The sequence below is a fragment of the Ambystoma mexicanum genome, chromosome 6p (genome assembly GCF_040938575.1).
Source record: "Ambystoma mexicanum isolate Mex_15411 chromosome 6p, UKY_AmexF1_1, whole genome shotgun sequence".
Lineage (NCBI taxonomy): Eukaryota > Metazoa > Chordata > Amphibia > Caudata > Ambystomatidae > Ambystoma > Ambystoma mexicanum.
The window spans coordinates 885,918,206-885,936,456 of NC_090935.1; the positions used below are offsets into that span (position 1 = coordinate 885,918,206).

Below are 18,251 nucleotides of genomic sequence, written 5' to 3' on the forward strand. Positions count from 1 at the left end.
GACGCAGCAAGTGGGGGAACAGAGGGAAGACAGAGACATCGATCTTACTAGGCCAGGTGACATTGAGATCGCGCAAGTGCCAGGGGTGGGGGGAGTGGAGGGGTAAGGGGAGGGCAGTTCAGTACATAGGATAACAGTAAAATAAATAATATAGCCAATAAATAAAATAAATCATAAATAAAAAGTGCAGCCAGCTGGTGGCAAGGGTAAGTGCAGACATCCGGTGTTAGGTGCTGGTAGGGGGCTGAAGGGGTACAGAAACAGTCCCCGAGTGCAAGGGTTGCCAGGGGGGGCAGTGCAGGTGTGCAACTGGTGGGGAGGGGACCTGGGCCCGAGGTCAGAGGGTAGCCAGGTAACCAGTGCAGTTTCAGGTTCAGCCAGGAGATCAGCAGGACAAGGAAGAAGAGAAAACGGAAGCAAAGAGGAAGGCTTTGAGGTGCTTCCGGAACCGGAGATGGTTCTCCTCAAGTTTCAGTGAGGCAGGGAGGCTGTTCCAGAGGGAGGCCCCAGCCGAAGAAAGAGATCTACCACCAACTCGTTGTTTGGAGAAGCGACTGACCCTGTGGGAGTTGGAGGCGGATGAGCGAAGAGCTCGAGAATAAAGATATTTAGGAAGAGAGAGTTGAAGGTATTGAGGCCCCAGGCCCCAGAAGGCCCTGTGGACAATGCAGAGGGTTTTGAACTTAATCCTTGGCGCCACTGGGAGCCAGTGCAGAGATTTCAGTCCTGGAGAGATACGATCCCTGGGATTGAGGCCAAGGACAAGTCTCGCAGTCCTGGTTTGGATGAGTTGGAGAGAGCGGAGGGTAGAGGCAGGCAGATTTAGAAAGAGGCTGTTGCAATAGTCCAGCCTACAGAGAACCAGAGCTCTGGAGACAGTAAGCTTCTGGGGGAAGGAGAGGGAAGGAAGTGACTGTCAATGTGGGGTTACTTACACTAGAGTTTTGTGGATCCGCTCAATGGCATCTTCCAGCTCCTCCTTCTGGTCGGGGACAAAGCGGTACTCCGACACGTAGCCCGAGATGTGCTTGTACGGATCATAGTCTCCGAGCTCCGCTACACAAAGACAACAGAAGAACAGAAACACATCAAACTTTTGCGCTGCTAACGTAAGGCAATGCAGCGAAGCCTTATGGTGACATTGTTACATTTTTGCAAACGTTGTATTTGTTGAATGTAAAGTTATAAAAGGGCAAGATGTGCACTAGACTGGGTTTCAGAAGGCAGGACCAACAAAATAACTATATGGAGATGTGAGGCTAAAGGTCAGATAATGCATACATATTTCCTGATAATGAACTATATCTTCTTACTTGATACAAGGAAGCAGTAAGATTCCTATTAGCCCATTCTGAACGGAGCATATGCCAGTTGCCAACAGTTAACTAATGAATGAATAAGTATTCCCAGTTAACAAGCTCTCACAAATGTGAGTTGCAAGCAGCCCCGTGTGTACTCAAGTATGGTTATAGGTCAAAGTATTGAATCAAAAGGATCGAATGACAAAAGGGTCGAATCAAAAGGACCGAAAACAAAAGGTTCGAAAAAAAGTTGTTTTTTTTTTTTACATTTAAACCCCCGTTTTTGTGGTAAGAACCACTTTTTTTACCTAAACGAAAACCCCCAAAAATATATATAATTTAAAAAAAAATGTGAACCTTTTGTTTTCGATTCTATTGACTCTCACATTTTGTATTCGATCCTTTAACCGGACACCCTCAAAAGCATGTGTCGCCACATTCAAGGTACAAAGAACAATCAACAGAAGAGGAACATGTACCCAAATATATAGATACCCTTCTGCAATAATCATACAGTCACAAGGCTGAGTTGGGCATTTCCCTCCATTTCCGCTGTATGCCCTCACTGGACCCACATCTGAACTGGCAGACGCTTTTATGAGCCAGTTTGGCATCCGTTGATCGCTCCAAGACCATCTCAGGGCAGAGGGGAAGGCCTGCCTATAGAGATCCGGCACATTCCAGATCAAGGCTCAGATTGCCCTCTTGCAAGATCCCCAGCCATCCGCAAGGCTTGCTCTGGCCGCAAGTATTGGATCCTTGCCCTAGTGCTGCAGGACAGCCACGCCCACTTTACCTAATATGCCTAAATCTGTGCCAAGCCCCAACGTTCAAACGTCACAGGCAAGGCCTGGTCATGCAGCCTGAACTCCTTGGGGTGTCTCGCCGTGCGCAGCATGAAAGCAAGTCATACTGCGGCTTGGCTGTGCTCCTGTACGCATAGGAACACGCACCTTTGCTGGAACTACAATGTGGCGCAACTGCATAGACAGGCCTCCTAGATAGTTTGTTTTATTCAGTGTACAGCACCATGAGCACAAACAGATATTTTCAGGTAGACCTGGATTCAGTGGAGGACGTTTTTGAGAACCATGCCTAACAACCAGTCACAGATTGTGCATGTTCGCTGTTCTTTTCGGTTGGGCTAATGCAGATGTATCTTGCCCACACTTTGTGTACTAACTTCTAATACTGACAAACCTTTTTACAGGCATACTTCTAGATTTCACTGACAGCGGCCATTGTTAATCCCTTATCACACCTGCTACAGGATTAACAACAATTCACGAGTATGACTGGTAAATATATATTAGATTATATAGCCTCCGCCCCAAAAGGCCAGAGCAATCCAGCTGTTAAATAGACCATGCCACATATTACAGACAACCTATTGCTTTTTCTATTTATTTTGATTAATAACGAACCATAAAAAGTTTACAAATAGAAGTAACAACACACAAACCAAATAGCTCCCTTGGATCACAAGGTGAGTCCCGATCCATGTAATTCTTCCCCCTCTTGCCCCCTCACCTACTATATCAGTGTGATCACTTCAGGTACAACTAACGGCTACCAATGTTTAACTTCAAGGCCTTTGTAGTCCATCAGTCCTAGCCAGGTCTATCTGTATTCCCCCCTCCAACCCTCCCCCCCCGGCTCACAACAATGCAGGGCACCTTTCAGAATCAATCAGTGAGAAGACAGAGCGACGAGAGAGAGAGTAAAAAAACCTAGACATACGCAGTACAGTCCCAGCCTCGCTCTCCAGTTGCAGCAGAAGTCCAAGAAGCTGTCCGTGCCCCGAAACCCTGCCAGCTTCCTCATTTCAATCAGACCCTCCCCTCCAATGTAAGGGGTTTGGTGTTCTTCCAGTGAGATAGCCCAAGCTCCTTCCCAGCCATTCATCCACAGCTTGTGTGATCTTTCATGGGTGTCCATATGTTAAATCTTATTAAACAGGACTGAGGGCAGGTTTAGGTGGCCATCCATGTTCTCCACAAAGCGTAGTCCTTCAGCAAGCTCCACTGAGCATTGTGTATCTATCTTCAGCTCGAAAGCATGTGGGAATGTCCTTCTTTTGTCATCCCACTCCTCCAACATTTGTTCATGGTGCTCAGCGTGCCTTTGTCCATCCTCGTTGGGCTCCAGTGCATCCTACAGAATATTGTTTGGTTGTCTCAGTCTGTCTGTCGTATTGATCTTGGTGCTGGGGATGTCCTGCAGAATCTTTACTCAATTATCCTGAGAGATGGGACCGTTGCATTCTACCCTAGGACTTTTCATTCGCTCCATATCCCGGCCACCATTCAATGTACATATCTCAGAAGTTCTCTGCTTTGTTTTTTGGTTCACATTATGTTATCCAGTTTTACTGATCTTGCAATCCAGCCCGTACCGTCGGCAGGAGCCCATCCCTTCGGCGGGAGCACGACGCAGCTGCATGTAGACCCAGAGCTCCGGTTCACCCTTTAATCAGATGTAATCCTGCCATGGACATCCAGGTTTCTAATCTGCCTTTGTCGATATTGTGTTGTTGAGATCTTCTATGCCACAGTCTGATTTATGAATATAATAAACCTCTTGTGAAATTCCAGGAGATTATACAGGTTGCCTATAAACCGTACATATTGAATAATCCAGCACTAAATGCAGACACAGCCATACAAACCTAAACATGGGAAATCAGTCAGGTTATATCCGCAAGACTTTGCTCTTACGGTGCTGTGTTTCTGGATAAATGCCATTCTAATGACTGGTCAGCACAAAGTTTTATAAAAACTGAAAAAGCGCAGATGCAACCATTGGACAGCTACGTGAAAGCGACTGGCTAATGGTTAGGAATCCAGGGGTCAACTGCCTGAGGGAGGAGTGAGGAGTTTTATAAACTGTGGTATGAATTTGCAGTGTGGGGGGCGGACGGGTGTGAGAGGTGGAGAGGAGAAACCGTGTTGGGTGCGGCCGTGAAGGGTTAGGGGGTTCAGGAAAAGAATGATAATCCATCATTTCAAGTCATCAATGCTGATCATCACGAAGTTACACGCAGCTGCACACAGAGTCCTTCATCAAATCTAAGTAGGTTATGGTCTAGTATTTCAGAAATGTGTGTTTTAGTTTGCATTCATCTTTTCACACATACCAGTCGCATAGGAAACATCATAGACAATGTAGTCACATTCCCACATTCATTTTTCCACGTAAACACAATGGAAAAAATGTATAAACATTAGCGTAAAAAAGGCATAACATGATAAATATAGCCACTATCAGCAATTATTAAGGAGGCGACTTCCTCCTAATATATGTAACCAGACGTAAACAGAGTTTGAATAAATTGCGTCATGACTAAAACAGTTTATCTCAGACAATAAACAAATGCTCCATAGTCTCTATCTTACTCTTTACTTTGCAGAATCTGCCTACTCAGTCTTTCTCCTGAGTTTTTGCTCCAGCCCTCACAATTTAATTCTTAGAGAATAGAGTAAGGCAACCCCATGAATGCATTTCTTAAAGACCTGGTTGGTAATTGAACAATATAGCACGCTACGATCAATTTTCTTTTCTCCTCCTTAGTCAGCTGATCGAATAATTTATTTTTATTTATTTATTGGTCATTTATATAGCAACCATACACTTAAACAAGCGTTTCAAAGCGCTCCAACGCAGGGAGGATGACGGCTGCAAGGATTAACATTCTAACTAAGCATTGGTACATTCAGAATGGACAAGTGCAAGGTGTTTAGAGGTACAACATAATGCAGGAGGAATCCAATAATGTTATAGCATATGACAGGAATATTGCACATCCCTGGCGGTCGTTACAAAATGTAAGAGCTGAACGTTGAGGAAGGAGTGGGGGAGTGGGCTAAGAAGCACAAGAACACAAAATAAGTGCAAAAGACAAAAGGAAGGAGAGAGGAGGGGTGAGAGGGGAGGGAACACTCTACATAACCAGGCACAGAGAATGACCACCGGAAAACACCTAGATTCGATTATTAGGTAGGCACTCTAAAAAGTACATCAGTTAACAGTGGCTACAGATTAGAGTCTCAGAGACGTGTGGAGAGATGTATTGGCTACTCACAGGGATGACTATAGGTGACCCATTAATCCTGGCTGCGTGGGGGTGGTCTCCAACAGCCCCAAGACCAAGTTTATAGAAAGGAAGTACTGGGGTGGGGAGAGGAAGGAGGGGGGCCCAACCAGGCTGGACAGGCCTTGACAGGCTCAGACAGGGGCCTTGGATGAGAGTCTTTGTTTGGGGGACAGCTCCCGCCTCCCGGTGGACATCATTGGCTAATGTTGTGTCATAGCAGCAAATGGGGAAGTGAGGCATGTCGGCGTTGGGGGGTCTGAATTGCCCACAGCCAGGTCGGCCATGATAGAAAGTGCACTGATCCCAGTGCATTGCAGCTCAACAAAGACAAAAGGCCCCAAAAAATCATCTGGAGGCAGCAAAGATGCAGACGTGATGGACGCAGTTGGTGGAGAAGGGCGATGCAAATTGCCGGCCATTTCGCACGTGTCGTGTGCTCCGCAGCAAAAATCAAAAAGATGCAGCTTTACATTTTGTATTACCTATCAAAGCAGATGGAGTAATGCTGCAATGCTTTCTGGTGCTCCACAAAGGCCTATCTTGTTGCAGATGGTCACGCGAGGTGACTGCAGTGTGGGTAGCTGGTTGTGTCATGGGCACGTTGAAAAGAGGGACAACGCTTCTTACGGGGCCAAATGAGGGCCTTGGTTTGGGGGCCGGCTCCCGCCTCCGGTGGACATCATTGGCTAATGTTGTGTCACAGCAGCCAATGGGGATGCGAGGCATGATGGCGTCAGGAGGTCCGAATTGCCCACAGCCAGGTCGGCCATGATGGAAAGTGCACTGATCCCAGTGCACTGCAGCTCAACAAAGACAAAAAGCCCCAAAAAAGCATCTGGAGGCAGAAAAGATGCAGACGTGATGGCCGCAGTTGGTGGAGACGGGCAATGGAAATTGCTGACCCATTTCGCACGTGTCACGTGCTCTGTGGCAAAAAGCAAAAAGATGCAGTTTTACATTTTTGTACCCATCAAGGCAGATGGAGTAATGCTGCAATGCTTTCTGGCGCTCCACAAAGGCCTACCTTGTTGCAGCTGGTCAGGCGAGGTGACTGCAGTGTGGGGAGCTGGCCGTGTTATGGGCACGATGAAGGAAGAAAAAAGAAAAATAACTTAAATTGAGTAATAGAGACTCTAGCGACACGCCAGTGAAAGTCGCAAAGTGCCTGTTTTACCACCAGGGAGTTAGCAATAAAGAGCTCGCGTGTTACATTCAGTTCCCCAGGCATGTTATCACATTTACTGCCCAACCAGTGAATTCTTTTGATGGATTCCTTTCAATAAGTGGCTTGAACACACAAAACATGCGTTCCATGTGATAATATCGCCGCAAAAATATCGGCATACAAACATTTCGCCATATTTTTGCGGCGATATTACCCCATGGAACATGCGGGGGACACCCCCGCAGCCCCCATATATATTTAAAGGCCGCGGGGGACACCCCAGCAACCTCCCCATCCATTTACCCCATAAATTATCCCCACCAAAAATTTCGCTTTGGCCGTTCCCGACGACCATATGTACGGCGATATTTTTGGTGGCGATAATATTACCTGATACCAAAACATGGAATGTATACTGGAAGATCTAGGATCTTACGCCTTCTCCAGTTGATCAAGGCTTCAAACGTCAACAGCCCAAGTTCATACCTTATTGCAGTCGCCAGCGCACCATTCGGTAAGGCTGAGACTTTCCGCCACGGTAAACCTTCCAACTTTATCTAACACGCCGAATCTCTTAAGTGCAAAACATCAGCACCATAGATAAAGCATGGATTTACTTTATCTTTGAAGTAATTCAAAACCGGAAGGAACCAAAATCGACCCCATTTAGGATTCCCTCTTTCCATCAGCACTTCTGTGCATAAGCTCTTAATTATACGTTGGGTGGAACTCTTCATAAGTGAACTGATCCACCACTTGCAAGTCATTCTCCTTTAGGTTGCATGGATAGCACAGAGTCTTCCTTATGGCCGATGAAGCCATTATTATTTTGGTCTTTTTAATGCTATTTACCAAGTCATTTAGGGTCATGTATTTCTCCTGACCTTTGCAGACCAATCAGCGTCTAGTGCAAAAGGACCAAGTCATCTGCATAAGCCAACCACCAGTCTAGGTGGAAAAGAATTCAACCCCACTGAAGGACTCATCCGAGACTGCGATATAAAGGTTCAGGCTCATTTTCAGTGAGGTGAACACTGGCTCTCAGGGTACAAACATTCAGAACATTCAAAACATGCACCTGTGCTCTAGGTTAGTGAATGCAAATGTCATCTAATCTCTGCAACAGCGCACAGCTGATGTTCAAGCCCAGCGGACTGTACAGCAAATATGAGTTGCGTTGCGTAATCAGCCAAAACGATGGCCATTACTAAACTAACAACAAGGCACTAGCAAACCTACTCCTTCACTGCTAGGCAAGCATTTCCCCATGAGAAAGAGGTCAGTGAGGGCAACCCCAGACCTTACGCACAGAAAGGGCCATTGGAACCTCTGTCTCTTATAGCAGCATGACGTGCAGGGCGGACAGGGTGTAGGAGGTGGGGATGCCACATACCCACATCAGCGCGTTATTTAGGACCACGGAAATTCAGACGTGGGCCATCGAGAACTAGTTCCACTTTGGGAATGGCTATTGCCAGCTCGGATTAGCTGACCCATAAAGGTTTTTCAAAACATTCCTACTTAACAATGCAAGCGGGGCAACCTCATTTAGTTACTCAGTGTAAACATTAACAACGTTCTTTTTATGAGTCCCAAAGCCATTAAGGTTTAACAAAGGCCCATTGATAATTCATGCAAAATTGGTTGCTGTCCAAAACTGCTACTTTGCACCTTTGCTTCTAAGTATTCAGTGAATACACTTTTCATTTCTTTTCATTGCACGGGAAAGGAAGAAATGTCGCTCAGTAAGTGCTCTGATCTCATCTTTTGACCGAACTGTAGGGGTAAACCTCAGCCTTAGGATGTAAGTGCACTTTTCACAATCTGAGATTTTAGACGTATCTCTTTCTCCCGAGAATCAGGCTACTTATGACCTTGACATTGGTAAAAGAAAATAGGCTAGAGAGAATTCTTACTCTGGCATTTGAGGAACTGAATGATGCCAATTACCCTCAACTCGTTGAGACAATACATGGAGAACTTGCAAGATTGAAGAAACATTCAATTCCATGGTTGTGGAGAATTCATATCCCTAACGATGGTGTTGTTACCACACCTTGTACACTGCTTCTAGTATTTCCAACTCACACCCTAAAAAAGACTTGGATTAGCTTCACAAAGAGGACACTGCGTTTATATGGGGTGGCAAGAAAGCTAGGATATCCAGAAAGATTGCATCTGCTCTCTTCGAAGATGGAGAACTCCAACATCCTCATTTCTTAAAATACTTCTAGGATGCCAAGACAAAATTCTAGGAGAATGGTGCAAAGTTGATCCATAAAACAATAGTGTTCCATGGAGACAATGGTGGATGAAGAATGGCAAAATGTCGCCCTCATTTGTGCGTCCCTGCAGTCACTGCGACTTTTGGGGCACACAGGCAGAGCGGTGGTTGCGGGGGTGTCCCTGCTCTCCTTGGGGGCAGTAATTGGAGTTGAGTGGTTGCGGTGGACATGAAAGTTTCAACAAAAAAGCATGTGCGGCGTTAGCTGCGGTCCAGGCAAGTGGGAGGAACCGACACCGCAGAGATAGCGGGGAGTCGGCGGAACACACAAAAGTGTGCCGCAGTGAAGGTAAGTGGGGTGGGGGTCGGGTAGGCGTATGCAGGGATCGGGAGGTGTTTAAAGTGATCTATTTGATCACTGCGCCATTCCGTAATTGGCATTGACATTTTTGTCAGCGCAGTTACGGGCGGCGCAGTGATCACATAAATTAGTTTTCCTCGTTGTTTGACTTAGCGTTCACTTATCGTCTACACAGCAGAGCAGATGCTCTTTCATGGTTGGGCGGAGGGGTCTTACCACTAGAGACCACAGAATTTCTCATTGCTCCCGAGAAAGCGGTCTGTGCTTGCACCCCCTCTTTGGATCTTCTTGGTCTGGTGAAACATTTGACTAAAACGCTCAAAAGCGTTTTAACTGAAGTGAACGTCCAAACAGTGGCTGGTGCACCATATCCCCAGGGATGGCTGTACATCGCCGAAGAATCCCTACAACAGATGTCTATCCGTTGGTGCCATGATGCTAAGATAGCAGCCCATCCAGGTCAACTGAAAACCATAAGGTTGTTAATATGCTGGTGTTGGTGGCCTTCTATGAGAAGAGACGTGATAGATTACATCAGGTACTGTGCAATTTGTGCTCAGGGAAAGAGCAGTTACCGGAAGCCTGTAGGGCTTCTACAGAAGATGCCCATTCCCCATAAACCGTGGACCCCCACCAAGTGATGGTTATTATACCATTTGGGTGGTTGTGGACTCTCTAACCAAAATCCAGAAGTTCTTCCCATGTCGTGGCATCCAGACAGCATCTATACTGGCGTCCTTGTTTTTTAGATTTGTGTTCTGTGTCTTTGGTTTACCGTCAGTGCTTATTACAGACAGAGGCTCGCAGTTTGCTTCCCGTTTTTCAAAAGCTCTCACTACGCTCCTCTGGATAGACACTGGGGACTTGTCAGCCTACCATTCACAAACAGATGGGCAGGTGAATGAATGTGAAAGGAGAGTGGCTGAGGGAAGGAAGGGTGGAGTGGAGTGCAGAGTGGGGGAAGAGTAAAGAGTAGAGGGATGATACTGTAATTTAGTAGTGGGAGGGAAGTGGAGAGTAGAAGATGGAAGCGTTGTAGAGCGGAGTGTTGTGTAGAGTGGGAGGACTGTGTAGTGGAGAGTAGTGGGCGGAATGTAGGGAGTTGTGGAAAGTAGAAAATGGGGAGAGTATTAGAGGGGAGTGGAGAGTAGCAGTAAATGGGAGAACCTCAGAGGGACAGATAGAGGAAGAGAAAAATAAGAGTGGGAGGAAGAGAAGAGACAGAGTAGGAGAAAGTGAAAGGAAGGAAAGAACATCAAGGTGATGAGTCAAGAATGCAAGGGGTAAGGAACAAGTGAGGCCTGACTTACTGGAACACATCACTTCTGAAGACCATTCTTCTTGAGGTGCCCCATGTTAGGATCCACCTTGGAACTCCCAGACGGAGTAAGTCAGACAAGGTGATTGCCTTTAGGCCTTCACCATCAATAAATATAAGGGGATGCCTGATTCACAACGCCTGGTCCTTCAGGCTTCAACAGGATTCACAAACAGTATGTAGTGGACCAGCGGAAGAGAGATAATAGCAACCACTATACAATTTGTCTTTTTAGCAAATACCGACAAACAGTTTTGATCAATACTTAGTCAATTCAATTTTAATTAAAACACAAACGTTTAAAAACGACAGTAAATGTTAACAAAAATTATTAAGCAAATAAATGTAATCCAGATCACTATACAAATTATAGGACTGGATACAAATACCCCAACTCATCATACAAATCTTCTACCATTCATTCATACTCACTCCAACATCACGTCAGTCTTCTGTGTAGTGCTTATCTTAGATGATCAAAGTCTGTGAGATAAGCACTACACAGAAGACTGTATCAAGTAATAGACCTGAGGAATCAAAAACTGTGTAATTAGGAAAAGGGTTATCTAACGTAAATCGTTAGAAAAAGAATTGACACATTAGTATGGATGTGATGTTGGAGTGAGTAAAATGGATTCAATGTAGTTGCTTAATAATTTTTGTTAACATTTATTGTCGTTTTTAAATGTTTGTTTTAATTAAAATTGAATTGACTAAGTATTGATCAAAACTGTTTGTCGGTATTGGCCTTCACCATCAGCCAGCCAGATTTTAGGTAGTAGGGGTTACTGATCTCTAGTGACCACCTTGGAGTTTAGGGATGCCTGGGCTCTGGAGTGTAAAGCCTATGGGAGACAAGAGAGGGACTGCCCTTAGTGAGACCCTACTTAAACATGTTAATAAAAAAAACCTTGAATTGTCATCAGTAGTTGGTGTGGTCCTGAGGCAATCTGTGACAGGTTACACTGAGGATGGTAGATGAATTGTAAGACTGTCGGGGGTTAGCACGAATGGCACGAATAAGAGGATGTGATCAGCTGTCATGGGGTGTTTTCTAGGTGTACAAGGAGGACAAGATGGTGAGGCCTTAAAATGGGAAGAGCCTGTGCAGATCAAACACCATTAGATACAGTTTTGGGGTCCATCTTAGGCTTCAGGCCAGTGCGGAGATGCAGAATCTGGGGTCTTAACTAATGGGTTCAACAAGGTTTACAGGTTTACAAGTCCTGATGAGTAGTCACAATATGCCCTTTGGATGACATACCCCCTCAGAATTTGCGGTAATCAATCTCAACTAGCAGAAGAGGTGTGTGAGACGGGCTTGGTATCAAGAGAAAACACAGACAGATAAAGTAGATTTTGAACACCTTTACTTTCAATGACCAGGATAGTATAACGCCTAACATGCCCTAGCTCTAAGGTGGGAATGTTCCCTATTGGAAAGCAATCTAATGGAAGTCTAAAATGCTGTCTGTGTCAAAGCCTATGCTTGTCCTCATCTCTAACGAATAACAATGTGCATGGGACTTGGAAAATTCAATAGTGTTCAAAGCAAAGGGGTTTGGCAATGGAATGCTTTTGTAACTCCCTTCCCCAAGTTCAAGGCACTCAGGTTCATATAAAATCCACAGGCTTCTCAGTATTGGCTTATCAAAGTTCAAAGTACCTTTGTTCTCGCCAGTTTTTTGGGCTTCTCTGGGTCCCTTTTCCACAAACTCAAAAGCCTTTTTATTCACACTCTTCAATGAGTCTCTCAGGCTTCACTTGCCCCAGTTTGGATCTCTGGCTTCCAACAAAATACCAATGTTCAACTTATCAACACAAGAGTTCAGCTTGTAATCCAACTGGTTTCTTTAGGGGCTCCCTTCCCTACTTTAAACAGCATCTTTTTGGTTCCTCTACCTTTTATCAATTGCCTTAGAGTTAATTTATTCAATGAGGCCTCCACTGATCGTGGCGCAGTTGTCAGACCGCACAATCCACCCATTACAGGTCGTGCAACCAGGTTTCTCATGCCCTCTCCGTGTATACTGTTCACCTATTTAACTATTTTCAGCTTTAGCTTCTTCTTCTGTTGGTTTGCTTAGTCTTCCAACACTTTGGGTAATTTTGCTCACACTTCACTCTTCACATAGCTCCCCTTCTGCTGTTTACTCCACAGCTTTCCTTTTGTACGTTTATAGCATAAATACAGTTGCATTAGCCTTTTCTATCAGAGACTTTTGAGAGCGCATACTTTCCTATGCATGACCACTCTGATGTAAACTTTTATACAGTTCCTCTTTTGTTTGTCTCCCTCTCTTAGGAGCACTCAGTAACGAACTTCCTTCATGCTGCTACTTTGTTTCACACTTCACTTTCTCTCATTATTCTCCTCCGGCTCAGACCTTTCACCAGTATGCCATCTGCATGTTACTCACTTGCTACATTTATTTGTTACAGTTTCACACACGCAACCAGGTTTCTCATTCTGACAGAAACTCACTGGTCAGCGCAATGCTTAACGTAACGGTCTCTTCAGTTCAATATTACACGCCTGAGGTCAGGGTCGCACCACCTGCCCCTCAGACACTCCTGGGCTCCTCTCTCATGCCCAGGGGAATGAGCTTGCTTCACGCCATTCACAGGGGTCAGCCAATTCACCAGTGCCCCTCTCAGGATTCCGGCTCCTTGGAGACACAGCTCTCGCGTCACGCACTTTCCCAGTGCCTCGGTCTGCACCTGGTCAGTGTTCCAACATCTCGCTCTCCACTGGATGATTCCTGCTCTTCTTGGCCTCCTCAGTTGCAGTTACCTGGCATCGTGCTTCCACACCTCACTCACCATGACTTCTGGGAGTGTTCCTTTTATATTCTAGATCACTCCTAACAGGCTGCAGGTAGACATACTTCATTCCAATTGCCTGACTTTGCCTGGCCTTGTTATCTGGACATTGCCATTGAGTATGTTGGTGTTTCTCTGTCTGCATCTTCTTCATCACAGTACCTGAGGGGTACAGAGGGGAATGAAGGTTTTTGTGTTGGTAATACCCTGTGAAGGCTGGGGGGGACAGGGGGGGTTGGGTCAGGTAGATTAATGTCATAGTAGGGGGATACCATGTCTCCCCCTTGGGCACCCCCCCAATCCCAGAGGACTCTCTACCCAGGTCATCCTCCCTTGCTTGTCCACCCGCAGGGTCGGGATTCAAAAATGATGGCCCTCCCCTGGCCACCTGTGTAGAAGATCCCGGGGAGCATGTTGGGAAAGACCCTTGGGTTTTTTACAGGTGGGAGAGCACTGCAGAGGATGGGGCCATGAAAATGAAGAGTTTTACTCCATAGTTCTTGTACTTGATAGGCTGAATGTTAAGTGTTCAAATTCATAGATTGTAAGAATATGACTGATGAAAGGGTGAAAAGCCTGGAAAGACATATTAAGGTGCGGCGATAGATGGTTTTATGGACCATTCACAAGGTCTTGCACTGGCATCTTTCCTTTATTGTGAGCAAGTGTAGAGCCATCGATGCGGAAGTGGTGTGGTCTCAACATCCCAGTCCCAATATATGATGAACTGCATGATTGTGAACTCTGTGGACGTTGTGTAGTGACTTCAGCAGGATTACAATCTTTAAGCTACTGCAGTAGTGTACTCTGGAGGGAACAACAGATTAAGGGGCTTTTATTGGGGGGTCTGCAGGAAGAGAAGGATCTCTTGGAGTTGATATACATGATAGAAGCCATTCTTTGCAACTATGTTTACCTAATCATCGATGGAAAGGTGGCTTTCAAACGCTGAATCCAAGTTGTGAGCTTTTTATGAGGTGGGCCCAGGGGCTCGTGCTAGGACAAATAGTAGCACAGGAGTCAACAGAACCTACAAGTGAGCTGTCCTCTTGTCTACTTTTGAGGCATACCCAGGTTTTGGAAATCCAATTTGGACCCGAGCAAAAGCAATCTGGGATTCGGCTTTAATCTCATGATGTTTCATCCATTTTCCCCGGGCGGTCTACGGGCTTGGGGGGGGGCGTGGGGTGCAGCGTCATCAGATTGCTTGTGAGCATGGGTGCAACACAATAGGGCTAACTGGGCGCCAGCCCCCTCCCCCCCTTCAAAATGTATCTGGGCCCTTCCTGATGGGACCTGCTGATCTTCAGAAATGCAGGCGCTAAACCGAGGCCAAGCCAGTCCAATTAGTCTCCTTTGCTCTCAGAGGTGCCTTTCTTAAGCAGGAATGAATAGGCAATTGGGACTGCAATGGGGGTCTTCCAGTTGGAAATCCATTTTTGAATCCCGACCCTGCGATTTCCAACTGGAAGACCCCCTTGCAGCTCCAGTCAACTAAAACATCTATGTCTGCTTACAATACAATTAACGTGTATAAAAAAATAAAGCTCCCTTTTGAAGTTTACACCCATCATATCCACGACCTCGACATGCAAAAAAGGGTTTACTCTCATGTGGCTATGAAATATTGTTAACATCAAGCTACTAACAGGAAGTTTGTGACGTATACCAGGGGACCTTTTTACACATTTTCTTTTAGATTGGGGACCATGAATATTTTGACATAGCATAAAAAGCATGTGTACAATGTATATGTAAAAGTTGTACATACGTCTTGTATGCTGCACCATATTTTAATACATGTGTATAGCGGAGTGGGAACACAGAACGGAATTGCCTTTTCTGCACCCCCCACAATACTCTTTGTCATACAAAGGCACAAGCATATATATCAGAATGAGATTTTCCTGTTGGCGCCGATGCTTTGGCTTCTTATGGGCTGATGACTGCTTTTTTTTACCAGCTAATAGGTATCCATTGCAAACACTACCAGCCATGCATGAGTTTACTCACTCTGCACTGCAAAGAGAAGAAACTCAGGCGTGCAGGCGATTACGCCTGCATTCACACCTTTGTTTTGCACTTCACAGTGAAAATGACCAAAATCGCATGCGGTGGGCCTGTTTGTATGCAAGGGCAAATGTAGCAGGTCCACTCCATGCACTTTACATTTTTAAGGAAATGTACCCCATATATATTTTAAGGTGCTGACGGCACAGCGCTGTCCAATAGGAGGCTTTTCAGGCTGTCATCATTTTTCATTCTAGCACTTGTTTTCCATTCAGGATGTTGTGGGAAAAAAGCCACAATTGTATTATGTTGGCTTAGAATGTTTCTTTATATATTTGCATATTGTCAGGTTACTTTAATATGGGATTTGTGTATTTTTTCCACTAAACGCTATACGATGGTATTACTGTAGTCCTTGAAAGCCAAAACTTAAATATTTGTACCAGGTAGAGCTCAGAAGGCTCAGTGCCATTTTGCAGAGAGGGTTAACATCCCAGCTTCACTGCTTAAACAAAGTGTGTAATCTCACTGTGACTTAACTGCAAAGCGATAAAGGTCACACGATTTAAAAAAAGACTGCCTTAGAGTGGGGCAGATTTCTTGATTTTAGGGACAACATTGTGTCTCCTTGTTCTCTTGCATTAGTGGCCCCCGAGGCCGCCACCTAGAATTACGTTATTGGTGCACTAACCATCCCTCAGTTCCCTTATGACAGGCAGGAATATAGTCTCAACAGCCAATCACTGCAGATAATACTATAGCATAGCCATGGCGTGCTTCACAAAGGATTCCTGCCGGGGCCAAAAGTCAAACAAGGGCCTCCCCCACCCAGGACAGCAGAAGAAGGATCAAAAGGACCATCACACAAGAAATGGCAAAAGAAAAGAATACAGCCACCATTTTGGGTTAATGGTGACCCTTCCGTGCATTACCGCAGCTGCAAATACAGCCTGCATGTACAAATTACACAAAAGTTTGTAGAACAAGTCCTCTGCCACGAGCCACTCTGGTATGCTTGTCACTGTAACAAAATGTTACAGGAGCAGTGGGGAAGAGAATACTCTGTAACCCCTCAGGAGTCCACATAGGGTGGGGTGGTCTGATCTCACAAAAGAAAAGGTAAGAAGGATAAAAGGTATCCCCTATCCTTGGGAACATTAATTCCCATAAGGAAAATACAAGCAGATAAAAAGGAAAGCCCAAAGGACTCCCAGCAGCACTGCACAAAAAGTGCTGCGTTCTGCAAATGTGAATTACAGATGCCTTAGAAAATATGGAGGAAAGCATGACTCCATAAAATAAAGTAAAGACATAATGAACAAGGGTTCCCATAGTCAGAGCAAAGGAATGAATGAGGGGGAAGAACTCCCACTGATTCAGGAGAACAGAAAAAAAGATCCAGGAGTCCAGCAAAAAGTGCTGGGTGTCTCACTGATGGAGGGGATTTGGCATACAAATGAAAAATCTCCCTAACAGAAATGTGTTACATTTGGATGGATCGCTGGGGGCAGGAAATGTGTCCCACTTGGATGGTTTTTTGGAGATAGGAAACACGTTGGGCTGGGCTGGAGTTTGGGGTTAGGAAATGTGTTGCACTCGGATGGATCTCTGGGGATAGGAAAAGTGCTGCGCTGGGCTGGATTTTGGGGTTAGGAAATGTTTTACATTTGGATGGATCTCTGGGGCTAGGAAATGTGTCCCACTTGGATAGTTTTTTGGAGATAGGAAACACGTTGGGCTGGGCTGGAGTTTGGGGTTAGGAAATGTTTTACATTTGGATGGATTGCTGGGGCTAGGAAATGTGTCCCACTTGGATAGTTTTTTGGGTGTAGAAAATGTGTTACATGCAACTAACCGTACAAAAAACTCAATATTCTTCATACACACCCTCAAACTCTAAACTAAACACAACTCTATCTCTACTGCACTGCAAACCGTGTGTTGTTGTCGTCTATGGTGTCTGTCAGAGCAGTGTTTAAGGAGTGTGGAGAGTTGTGTTGGTTTATTTGTCTTCAGTTGGTGTGGACTCCATTGTGCAACCTATCTGCTTTTGATTCTGGATTTGTGTGTCAAGGTGCGTTGTGAAGCTAGGGAATGGTATGTCAGGTGACTATGCCATGTCACAAATTCAGGGACCACAGTAACTAGTCCGTTTCTTGGGACCTCCCTTCTGACTGCCCACTGACACCTCAAAGACACTCAGTCTTGCATGGGATTATGGTGCAATGCAACTAGGGGCCTGATTCATGGAAGTGCTTAATAATGGTGCAATGCATAAGGAAAACATTCTGTCAATCAGGCCCTAGATATGCATCAAGAACTGACAAATGATGAATCGAACTGCAGCCCACAACACAACCACAGCAATACCATGTTGGCAGTCGCCATCAAAATTTGCTTTTTCTATTTAAAACATGTTTTTGGGCAAAGTCACTGGCAATTGCGCCATTGGTTACTAATTTGGCACTAGGTCCCAAAAACGTTACTTTGGGAAAACAGGAATGGGGCACCATACAAGCAAATTTTCCCCATCTAAAGTCTCTGATGGTAGCTCCTCCCCTACCATTTGACGCGTATTAGAGCCCTGCGCCCCAAACGTACAGGCTCGTAGCGCCCCTGCTTGTGAGTGCCATGTGTTTTGCTTGGAGGGTGTGGGCTAATGGGGCCATGTAGCTATTGAGGAAGAGTGGCAGGAGGGCAGAGCTGCGCGTGCTGCCAGTAGGCCTGGAGGGGGGAGGATCCCAGGTTGGCGTGATGCAAGTGCTGCCGGAGATAGGATACACACCAGTTGAGGGGTGTACCTGCAGCTCCTGGCAACGACGCAGGACACTTCCGCAGCACCTCTGCATCCATGATGTGAATGTTTTCTCTCATCACGTTTTTCCAAATGGGCGCCATTGTTTGCAGGAGGTTTCAGGAATGTTGTGTTGAGATTTGCGTCACTCGTTCATTATTC

General features: G+C 45.5%; 1 protein-coding gene across 6 annotated transcripts in view; it reads right to left on the reverse strand.

Moving 5' to 3' along the window:
• EPB41L4A (erythrocyte membrane protein band 4.1 like 4A) overlaps positions 1-18,251 on the reverse strand; it is a 1,024,616-nt gene that overhangs the window by 627,198 nt on the left and 379,167 nt on the right. For all 6 annotated transcript variants that reach the window (XM_069625493.1, XM_069625495.1, XM_069625491.1 and 3 more), the window contains exon 6: positions 936-1,056. In XM_069625493.1, the coding sequence (XP_069481594.1) occupies positions 936-1,056 (121 nt within the window). The remainder of the gene's footprint in view (positions 1-935; positions 1,057-18,251) is intronic.